At 39.9% G+C, this 12,392-nt stretch overlaps 1 protein-coding gene across 1 annotated transcript; it reads left to right on the top strand.

The window, feature by feature from the left end:
• Positions 1 to 10,374: 10,374 nt before the first annotated feature.
• LOC127136112 (uncharacterized) lies at positions 10,375 to 11,508 on the top strand. Its single transcript, XM_051062708.1, has 2 exons — positions 10,375 to 10,383; positions 10,693 to 11,508. Exons 1-2 carry the CDS (start codon positions 10,375 to 10,377, stop codon positions 11,506 to 11,508), a joined length of 825 nt encoding a protein of 274 aa, XP_050918665.1.
• Positions 11,509 to 12,392: the final 884 nt, after the last annotated feature.

Genomic DNA, 12,392 nt, shown 5'->3' on the forward strand with positions numbered 1-12,392 from the left:
CTAGGAGAGACTCGCTTAGGGAAGATGGACCAGCAAGAGGTCAACTTCTCTATAGTCCCCAGCAGAGTCTCCAGCTGTCGCATTACGCGAAAAACCGGCGGGAAAAAGAAACAACAGAGTCGCCATCGTGCGTTATTTATCCCAAAGAGGGAAAGGAAACGCTCGAAGTAAACCTGGAAAAAACATGGTCTCGCGACCAGAGAAAGATGGGATCGGGAGTCGGTTATGCGAAGGGAATGTATTAGCACCCCTACACATCCGTCGTACTCGACGGGATCCACGCTCAGAAAGAATAGAAAGAAGGTTGCTAAAGACTGCTCACAAACTGCACAAGGCTAGAAGGAAACACAGAAAGACAAAAGAAACGCGACTCGACAGGGTATCGCATCCTGGGCCTACGTAGTCTGTCAGGCACAGACATCAGAGTCGACGTAGTTCGGGACAGGGGAAACGTGCTCGCTAGGATGTCGCATCCTATACATACGTATCTTCTCTAACTAGATAAGAATCAGAGCTCTCGTAGCTCGGCTAACGCACGCCAAACAAAGCCCACACAGGAAACCGACTGCCAATCGTTGGACTTACGTCAGACTCCACACAAACAGGCAAACATGGAAACCGAATGCCAATCGCTGGACTTACATCAGACTCCGAACCAACAAACACACACTGGAAACCAACTGCCAATAGCTGGACTTACGTCAGACTCCACACAAAAAATAAGACACAGGAAACCAACTGCCAATCGTTGGACTTACGTCAGACTCCAAACTCACACAAAGGGGTTGAAAAAGAAAAAGGGCGCCCGGAGAGATCAGCTCATCTCCTGCCTACGTACCTCATCTGGTATGAGGATCAGGGCGACGTAGTTCCCCTACGCAGGGAAAGAACTTCTAACCTAACCAGAGACTGGGAAATGACAAACTAGAAGGGAGACTAACTCGAGCCTAATAGTTATCATGTAAATTCACCATGGTCCTAGGTTGAAGTTTCTATCTAACATGCACAGGGAGCAAGCTATCCTAAACAGCACAAGCAAATACAAAAGCAAGCATACACACAGTTAGCACACACTATATGCAATCAGAAAGGCTCACACAAGGCTAGGTTGTGAAACACAAGCCAACTGGAATCGGGTGTAGTTAGCTCTTAACCCTAACATTGAGAGTTAGGGTGAAGCAGATGAAATGGGAAGTGAGCGTAAGACCCCACAGCTCTTATCCCTGGCCTGGGAGAGCTTCAGACAAATGAAAGTGTGTGAGTTCAGAAAGTTGGAACTCTTCTCCACATATGACTGACTCAACAAAGATCTTGGGTTAATATCCACAATGCATCAACACAAGGTGTGTGAGCAAAGTGAATGACACACTGAATAGCAGGAGATGGATTGCACATCTCTTTTATCTGCCAATTGCCTCATAGAGGACTTTTCCTGCTTGGCACCAAGATAAACAAACACAAGCATTGCCTCTTAAGGAGGGCTTCAGACAGGTGCCTGCCCAAGAAACAGGACAGGTCTTCCAGACTACATGAAGTCAGAGAGTTATACCTCAAATGGTTAAGCAACCAAGCAAAGCAAAAGCAAGTTCAAAAGAACTCAAAGCAACTTATGTACCTGAAAAAAATCTAACCCAATCAGTACACAATTCAAATAAACAGACAGACAGTCAATCACACAATCAAACAGATAAACAAGCAATGCAACAGTGAGCAAGGCACAAGCCAATGGGCATAACACAAACAACTTGGCATCAACCTACAAAACAGTTCAAAGTTAGTCAATATTAACCACTTAATCAACTCAAGAGAGTGACCAACTCCAATCATGGCAATGTGCTTCTTAACCTGAAGTCCACAATCCAAATAGTGAGTCCAAACCACTAGGTCAAAGCCTAGGGTCAACAGAGGGTCAAACATTCAAAACAGAACATGAAATTTAACATGGGTCAACTTCATTCAATCAAGAACACAATCCAAAAAGTCTCATATCAATATCATCAACCAAATTCATTTCATGAACCAAACATGACAAGGTATGCAAGTTGTAACCATATTGTGACATCAGAATGAATAAATGCACATTAATTCAAAAATGGTTCAAATAATCTCAACAAAATTCATGAGTAAACAGAACACACAACATGATCATCACACAAAAAATTAGAGGCATTGGACATCATTAGGCATGGTAATCAAATAGCATAAGTCAAGGAAAACATAAACAAGCCCATGTGTGACACCAAATGGCACACCAACCTAGCATAGGCCTAAAACAGAAATGATTCATGGTAAAAACCTCAAACCAAAGCCAAAACAACATTCAACATGTCTAGAAATAGTGTGCAAAGTTTCACATTCATTGGATAAAGAACAAGCATTTCATGATCAAATGAAAATCAAGGCAATTTAAAAGTTCAAATATGACCAACCAGAATGAAAAATCTCAATTAAATCAGAAATCAATCCAAAAATTCCAACAAAAATCATGAGCAATCACAACATCCATATCATGCATCATACAAAAAGTCAAGGCATTTGGAATTCATTTGGCATGGAATATTCATCAATCAAGTTGAACATCACAAGGTGTGACACACATTGTCACACTTACCTTAACATGATCATAAAACAGAAACTACAAATGGTAAAAATACCAAATCAACACCAAAATGTCAAGCCAAGAGTCTAGGTTCAACATGTAAAATTTCATGAGCATTGGATAAACAACCAACATTTCACAAAGGATATGGCAAGGCAATGTCAAGAATGGACACATGTTCACATTCCCTAGCACAAAAACAATTCCAGCCATGCACAATTTATGGAAAAATGCTCATAAAATACTAGACACAAAATGGAATGCAATGCAAAAATCCTCATATTTTTTGGATCATTATTCAATTTAATACGAATTTTGGAAGGTGAAGAAAAAATGAAAAATGATATGAGAAGCATGTATGAACATATGGAGGGAAAAGGAAAAAATAGGCAAGGCATTTGAATATTGCATGGGCTGAGGATCGAACCGAGAGGCAATTCAAATAAGCGCGCCCTGGCCTAAACGTCGCGTTTCATTAAACGCTGGCAAGAGCCAATCATATGCGTGCATGGCTAGTGAAGTGGACCAATCAAAACGCAGCCCTAATAGAAACACATGCAACACAGAAAATTCGCAGGAAACTATGAAGGTTGCACGAAAATCCGCAGGAAACTGGAAAATCTGAAGAACATATGAAGAACACGATGAAGATCATGAAGATCTTCATCCAATTTTTCCAGAAAATTTTAAAATGTCCAGAAATCATAAATGAGCACATCATTGTAAAGATCTTCCATCATACAACAAGAATCAACCATCATTTCATCAAGAATCATCAAAATATGCACGGATCGAAGAAAATAAAAATCATCAACCAAACTTCAATCCATCGAATCTCACTCAATTTGGCACGGAATTGCACGATTTAAAGCTCAACATCATCAGCATTCAAAGATCAACAACAATAGCACAAGAATTTTAAGAAATAAGAGATTCGATTCAATGACCTCTTGAAGAAGCAGAACTAGAATTGATGGATTCACGCCTTGCAATGCTCAAACAGTCCTTCTATGATGCTTGTACAAGTGTTTGGGAAGAGGATTGAAGCTTAATTGTGCTTGATTCCACCAGAATTTCAATTTGCCATTGTTGCTTCCAAGCTTCATATGCTTCAATGCTGCACGATTTCCTTTGGATCTTCCTTCAAACTTGCTCACAAATGCTACCAGATGATGAATGGATCGAGAAAAGTGGCTTGTGTTTGAAGAATTTGCAAGAAAGACGTGAGAGAAAATTTTCAAGAATTTTTCTAGATCTGAAAATATGGTTGTGTTCATTATGAAAACAGTTAGGGTTTTAGGCTTTATACTTCCTCCTAATCATGCTTCTAATCATGTTTAAGCATTGGTAATGGGATTAGCAAGAAATGAGGTGCATATGCCAATTTGATATTTCACCTTATGCATGAAAATTATGGATGAACAGTACACGGGTTTGGGCTCAAATTCACTTAAAAAACCATTTTGGAGCTATTGGCAATGATAGAATGCTTAAACAATGCACCAATTTTAAACTTTAATTTTCCCTCCAAAAATTAAGTGAAATACCAAATGTTCATGTGATCATAATTCATGAAATGCAATGCATGATTTAGAAAGTATAGGTCAAAAGAAGAATGTTGCAAAAAGAACCACTTAATTTGGACTTTTGGTTTGAAAGTTATGCACATTTGAAGTTCAAACCCCACTTGGCCAAGATTGATCCATATCTCTTCAACCACACATGAGAAATCCATGATCTTTGACTTTTTGGAAATGGGAGAGAAAGATATTCAACTTTAATGTTGGACAAAATTTCATTTGAAGCTTTCTTGATGATGTAATCTTGAGTTGAAAACCTTTCCATTTTTGGCAAATTCAAATTACAGGTCACCTGCTATTTTTCGAAGGTCTTGATCTGACCTCAAATCCTTCAATGTTGATGTTTGAAATGTCAAAGGAGACTTATTTGAACATGAATGAGGTATCTCTAACCATCTCCCACCTCCAAATCCACAGTTGAACTGACAGTTGACTTTTGTTGACTTTTTAGGGTTTCAGATGAATTGTACACTGACTGATGAGCTTTGAGCCTTCAATCTTTGGACAACCCACTTCAAAATGATTCTTGAATCATGTGAACTCATTACACCAACCCTAGGGCTTTGATTCCATGGAAATTGCTCCTGCTTGCTTGCCCAACTGAACCTCCTAACCAGTCTTGACTGATGACTTGATGAACTATTCAATGGACAATGCAAGGTTAATGACATAAACATGAAAATGTATATACAAAATGGGAGGTGCAAATTTGAGGTGCTACAATGATCAAGTCCCTTTTTTTTTCTTGGATCATTTGTTCAATGCTAAAGTTAGAACTTTAAATCTAAAAAATGATAAGTAGCTACAAACAAATATATTAAGAACATAGAGATCTTCATGGAATAATTGATGCTTGAGTATCTACTTCCTCTTAGGTTGGCCTTGAATTTAAAATATACGAAATTCTGCAAAACAAAAAGTAATTTAAAAATGGATGGGTTGCCTCCCATCCAGCGCTTCTTTTATGTTAATAGTTTGACGCTCAATGCTCAAAACACATCAGACGCAAGGGATACTCTTACGCTGATAAAAACTCCTTTTCCCATCCTCTTGAGAACTTCGCTACCTTTCTCTTCAATTATTCGCATGTCTTAAGATCCTCCATATATTGTGCCCATTGATAGGCATGAAATACCACTTTCTCCTTATTAAACTTCAAAACTAACTCACTAGTCTCCACATCTATTTTTGCCTTCTTGGTTGCCAAGAATGAACGCCCAAGAATCACATACCCTTCTGAATCATTTTTCATGTCGATTACCACAAAGTCTGCAGGGAAGGTCAATCCATCGACATGAACTATCACATCTTGTACAATACCAAGCGGACAAGTCACTGATGCGTCGGTCAAAGTTAGTGCCATGTTGCTTGGTACAATCTCTCCTATCTCCAATTGCTTAAATGTTCTCAGTGGCATGACATTGATGCTTGATCCTATGTCACATAAAGCGTGTGAGATTTTCATCCCCCAATGGTGCAAGTAATGTTGAAGAATTTTTGACCCAAATAACCCTATTTTTCAAAATAAATCCCAAAATAACCCATTTTTCAAATTATTTCCTAAAATACCCCACTTTGAAGAGGTTGCGCCAAATGCATTGGCGCCTGGTCTGTAACTTAGAGAGGTGGCTCCAATTGGATTGGCTAGTTCACCTAGTACTGCCAATCCAATTGGCGCATGTGTGTTAATTTATAAAGGAGGCGCCAATTGGTCTGACACCTATATGTGTTTCATAATTTTTTTGAAAAACATTATACATTTTAGATAAAATTCGAAATTGGACCAATTGATATTAATATTAATATGGGTTTACACAAAAAGACTAATGTTGTTGACCGGGATGACCTAACCAACCTCCGGTCCCACATCCCCTAGCTACCCGAACGCGTGGCCCTAATCCACGTTGATGATTCACCCCATGTTTTTGAGTATTTGAGGGCCCAGAAACATCACCACCACCTGCAGGAGATTTCCTAAATATTCAGTCAAATCCGCATAGTCTTGTGTATGCAATGAAGCACTACCGCCATAGCTGAGTATGTGACCCATGCCAGAGTAGTTGGGTTGTGTTTGAGTTATTGGAGGACAACCAAGACGATTATTGTGAATGATGCATTGAGGAAAGGTTGAAATGATTGTTGTGGTGTTTGGTAGCTATATGGTTGTTGCATGTTTTGGTTTTGTGATGTTTGGGCTTCTTGGCTATAGTAGGAGGAGGGACACTTGGTGTTAAATGATCGCTGAGTGTTTTGGATAAGGCGGCTATGATAGGGTGATGTGTTGTGTGCATAACAATGTTGGGTGTCTTGATGATGATCTAATTGTTGGTGGTGGTACGGGGTATGCTCTTGGTATTGTGGTTGGGTGTTTCAAATGTTAGGGTCGTAGGTTTGTGTGTTTGTGGATAGGAAATTTTGATGGATAAGGGGTTATGAGTAACTGGTCTGGCAATGTTGTTAGGGGTTAGATGTTGAACATTCTTGTGTGTAAGTTACCTGACGGGGGTCATATAGGTACATATCCTCGGCGATGAACTCAACTCCAACTGATATGTACCAAGCCATATAATTATGAGTTGGTTTTTCTTTGATTGGCATCATGGCGTCAGTTAAGACATGATCTTGTCGGTGCTTCCATTTTCGACACTTAGATCTAGTGAAGTTTTGCCAAGGGTTAAAGTTCCATTGGTCGTTAACTTTTCGTAGATGCCATTCTCCGAGGTTTGTCGGAAGATCTGGGATATGTTGAAGTATATCGAACTGCAATTTAACACGACCACTATGGTTCATCTCCACAGTGGTTATAATCTTTGACCATCATGTACAAAATTTCAGTGTACAAGAAACAATGAACCACAATGAGGGGAAGCCAAATTTATCCTATGTTGGCAGACTAAACAGAAGTTGGTGCGACTGTGGAAAGTTCCAGGGCTTCCGTATTCCTTGCACCCATGTCATTGTGGCATGCGCACATACTCACCAGAATGCTTACAACCATCTATCTGATGTTTACAAGGTCATTGTTGTCATGAATGTGTATAACGAAAGCTTCTTAAGTGCTAGAAATGGAGGAATACTGACCTCCATATGAAGGGGACATAGTTTGGCACAACGATGAGATGCGAAGAAAGAAAAAAGGATGGCCAAACAGCGCGCGTATTAGACCAGAAATGGATACGACTGATAAAATGATAAGATTATGTAGTATATATCGTCAACCCGGACACAATAAGAAAAAACTTCCCAATCTATGAGCAACCTTTGCATCATAATTTAGTACCTCCTTTCAATTTTTGTAAGCTTTTATTTTTATATATTAATAACTTTTGGTTACAACAAGGTTAACAACAAACATCACTCCAACATAAGCACACTTAAAACCGAACAAGTCTAAATAAACAACATAAATAACAAATATTGAAACAGATGAAAATACTTAACCACAACATTTAAAAACAACATTTCTAACTGATTACAACAATCAAACTGATATCATCTGGTCCAAACATCACTTCCCTAGCATCCTTATTAGTTTTTACTCGCACCCAACCACGTATGTCATCGAGTCTCTCAATACTTCCAATTTTTCCCTTCTAGTATTTTTCCATCTAACCCACTCCCTCTTTAGTTGATCGAAACGACAGATGTTCCAGAAGAGCATCTCCATCGGAGGCTTGTCTCTCGAATAAATCATTTTTCCATAGCGGCGAAGAATACGAAACATGTTTGCAATATAATGAAAAGATGTGGAATAATTAATCACACAACACCTCTATTTATACCCAAATAAATTACACATTACACTGAGGCGCCAGACCAATTGGCACCTCCTCTTATTTAGTACACATGGGCGCCAATTGGATTGACAGCACCATGTGTTGTAGCCAATTCAATTGGCGCCCCTCTTAAAAATTAAGGGTATGCGCCAATTGGTCTAACACCTAAGCCTTAACATTTTTTTATGAAACTGGGGTAGTTTGGGAAATTATTTGAAAACTGGGTTATTTTGGGATTTTTTTTAATGTGGGGTATTTAATTAAACAAATTCAATGTTGAACTCTCCAGGATCATTCATCTTTGATGGAACTTCCGCATGTTCTACCATTTCCTCTTTTTCAACTGTAACTTTATTTGGTCGTCCAAGACACCATCAAGCTTGCACATTGAAGCAGTTTCGTAGAAACGTGCAAGATGAGCCCATGGATCTCTAATAGCATTCCCATCGAATGGATTGTCTCTTAGACCTAAAATCATGGAATGCTTAATATCAAAGTTAGCAGGGTCTGCCAGTACAAACCTTCTAGAAACATATCCTTCATCAGTTTCTTTACAATAATCCCTCATAGTGAGGGGTTGTGGTGCTTCCATGTTATCCTCCTCTTCAGAATCCGAAGAAAGTATCGGTGGATCACCTTCTGCCAAACTCGTTTCTCTAGCTGCTTTTCTTAAAGCACATGCAGTTCTCTCAATTTATGGATCAAATGGTAGAAATGATGATCCTAACATGCGCATACAAAAATAGAAAATACCTCAGTAACACTATGATAAATAAAGAAATAAACTAAAAGCAATAAAAACTAAGAAAAATAAAAAGTGTTGCACAAAGTGTTACCCTATTGCAATCAACAGTCTCTGGCAACAACGCCAAAAACTTGATGATTTCTCGGTAAGTGTACTGATAGTATCGCAGTAGTAAAAAGATCAAACCCAAAGGATTGTGTTCGAACAAGTCAACAGTTATGCAATGTAAAGGGAAAACAGTAACTGGAGAGGTTTCAGGTTTTTAGACAGAAAACAAATTACGAGTTTAAATAGAAGAAATAAAGACGGTTAGGTTGTGAATTAGAATCCATTTTACTCTCTTGTTGATGTATGATACCTTATATGAATGGTCTTATCCTTATAATATCATGGTGAATTAACAAAACCATTATAGTGAGTCCCTGTTAGCTAAACAATTTCGCCCAAAGAGGGAAATTAGTTCGACTAAGGGATCCGTCGGAGGAGCATCAAAAGGACGGTGAACACGTTAATGGGACGACACTTGTAGGTTTGGTCAAAGTCGAAACGCTTGAATAGGTGAAGGAAGTCGTGAGAAATCAAAGAACTTGGGTAGTTATTTATCAACATGGGGGGAGTGGACCGACACGTGGCATCACAAGATGGTTTTGTAACCCCTAGACGGTTACTTTCAATTAGTATTTAAACTAGTGTTAGGGGAGATTCTGGGGGTGGCATTTTGAACATTTGCAGTAGGAGTAAAACTTGAAGTACCAAGCATTTACGAGAAAAGAGTCAATATCCTCACAAAAAATGTACTTTGCCTCCACCTTACATTTATAAGTCATTTAATCTTACCCAAATTTACCTTTGATTTCTTGCTTTTCTATTTATACACTCTTGTTTGTTTTACTTTTACCATATCCCTAACTCATCAAGAGTTATGTTTACACTTTTTAAACCTTTCAAAAACATTGTTTACCAAAACGCCATACACTCAAACACTAAGTTCAGGACTTTGTAGTTGGTCCTGCAAGTAAACCTTTCATAGGAAGGCTAGAGATTATTGACACACCAATAAATTGGCACACCCAGTGGGACCTCGACAGTGTTAGGTGTACGCGATTACGCAGTGGAAAAATGACGTCTCCTAGGCCACACGAAGAAACATCTTCGGCGGGAGACACGGTGACATCCCAGGCTGCCGATATCGGCTCCATCATGGCGTCAACGGTTTCGACAGTGTTTGTATGGCCACTTATGACACCGTGTCAGTCACAAACGCCGACTCCATCAACCATGGGAACTACTGGGCAACATATTCCCAGTTTCACAGTCCCTATGCATCGAACTTTAGGAATGCCGACTGAGTTTATGTCAAGTATGCATAACCTAGGTTCGACTTACAACGATACCTCATCATCGCCATTCCCTCGTTACCAGGGGTTTGTACCTTTGGCAACCCCATTTGGTCGACCCCCAGGGTTCGGACTGACATCTCAATAAGTTCCAACTTTTACGTCGAGTTTTTTCGTTGTTATGAGGAAACAGATGGACGAGAGTAATTCTGAAATGGTACACATGCTAAATCATCAAATGGGTACCATATTGAGACCATTGATCCAGGATTTAACGCAGAGTTAGCAACAGTTGGCAACCCAAATGACAAGGATATAAGACTTTTTGGGAGCCCTAATGGCTCAGGTCTGTCGGAACCCTACGCCTCCTCCTCGACCAGAAACACCGGCTCGACAAGAGGAAATGATGGACGACACTGTTGAACAGGAATATCAGGAATTCAAATAGATCCCAAGGGTGGCACGAAGGCCCCTCATGGTAATGGTTAACCATAACCAGGATCCTGACCAGGAGGTTAGACAAGTCCGACATGATGCAACCATGGGGGAATAAAACCTAGAGGCTATCTTCGAACGGATCATAGTACGAAACAGAGTAAGTCCTTGCCTACATCGGTCGACTTACTTTTCACCTCTGCCGGATTTTGTCTTACAGATAGAATTGCCTAGGGGGTGGAAAGTCCCGAAATTTATCAAGTTCGCTGGGGATACTAAAGAGTCCACCGTCGAACACGTGGCCAGGTACCAGACCGATGATGGTGACATAGTGAACAATGAGGATTTGAAGTTAAAATACTTCCCAAGTTCTCTTACGAAGAATGCGTTTACATGGTTTACAATGCTACCTCCAAAGTCGATCCAAACATGGACACGGTTGGAGATATTGTTCCATGAACAATTTAACATGGGGCAGTCGAAGATTAGCCTCAAAGAACTAGCTAGCGTTAAGCGAAAGGTTGCTGAGTCAGTTGATCAGTACCTAAACAAGTTTAGACTGTTGAAAGCGCGATGCTTTACTCAAGTCCCTCAACACAAATTAGTCAAGATGGTGGTTGGGGGGTTAGATTATTCTATAAGGAAAAAGCTGGATACTCAGTATCTTAGAGATATGGCCCAATTGGCCGACATAGTTCGACGTATCAAATGCTTGAAAGCTGAGAAGTCCAAGGCGGGTCGATATCATAAGAAGGAAAAAGTGTCATATATCGCAGTCGAAGGGGTTTCTTCCGACGACGAAGATATAATCGACAGAAGCGAGGTTAACGTGGCAGAACTTAAGCTCGGACCTCCATATGCATCTAAGGTTTTAAAACCCTCAAATGGGAAAAATCCTGTCGATCCAGAAAAAATAGAGAAATACGTAGCTAAGACCTATACTTTCGAAGTATCTAAGTGCGACGAAATCTTTGATCTATTGGTAAAAGACGGTCAGATTATCGTTTCTCATGGTTTAAAAGACCCTCCCCTATAAAAAAAGAAGAAAAAAAGGGGATTCTATAAATTTCATAATTTCCTTGGTCAGAAAATTCATTAATGTGTTCTTTTCAGGGATTTGGTGCAGAAAGCTCTAAAAGAAGGAAGGCTCCAGTTTGGCGAAAGGCCAAAAATGGAGGTGGATTCTGACCCCCTGAAGGTGGAAGAAGCTTTGTACGCAGAGCCTCTTGAATGCATAATGGTCGAGACTACTGATGGTCTCATTGAGGTTTCCAAAGTAACTTCGTTAGCTGAATCTTTTAAAGTGATGATGGTCGAAACTACTGAAGGCTTCGGAAGAAAGGCCGAAAGGAGATCCGAGTCGGCCTATCCACAACCAGGAAAAAGCTTATCAGACTTCCAAGAGAAGTGTAAAGAAAATGGGTCAAAGGCTCTGCTATTCCCAAAGTGCAATGCGGTGTTTGACGAGAAACCCGCCGAAAAACTGGAGGCCAACAATAAGGTCGTGAAAGAGGAGAAGCTTGTTGTCCCACGATTCATGTTCGACAAGCATGAGGCACCTCGATGGAATGAAGATTATAGAAGACAGTTTCAATGTTCCCGACCAAAGACCTTTATTCCTCCAACTGATGTTCCACAAGAAAAATGGATAGAGCATGTCAATCAGAAAGGAGGCAAGAAGCCAAAATGGAGGGTGTTGGAGAAAGAAAAAACATCTCCAGAGAAAAGAAGGGGCTACACAATATCAATTAACTATAAAGGAAATAATCCAATGACTAGGACACAGTGGACACGCTAGCAGCGAAACAAAAAAGTTGGGAAGGTCGTTACCACTCCACGGTTGAAACCTTCAGAAACTATTGGATAAGAGAAACAGATGCCAAAGGTCGTAGGACCAGGAAAAATGGTGACCAATCAGAC

Source organism: Lathyrus oleraceus, chromosome 4, assembly GCF_024323335.1.
Source record: "Lathyrus oleraceus cultivar Zhongwan6 chromosome 4, CAAS_Psat_ZW6_1.0, whole genome shotgun sequence".
Lineage (NCBI taxonomy): Eukaryota > Viridiplantae > Streptophyta > Magnoliopsida > Fabales > Fabaceae > Lathyrus > Lathyrus oleraceus.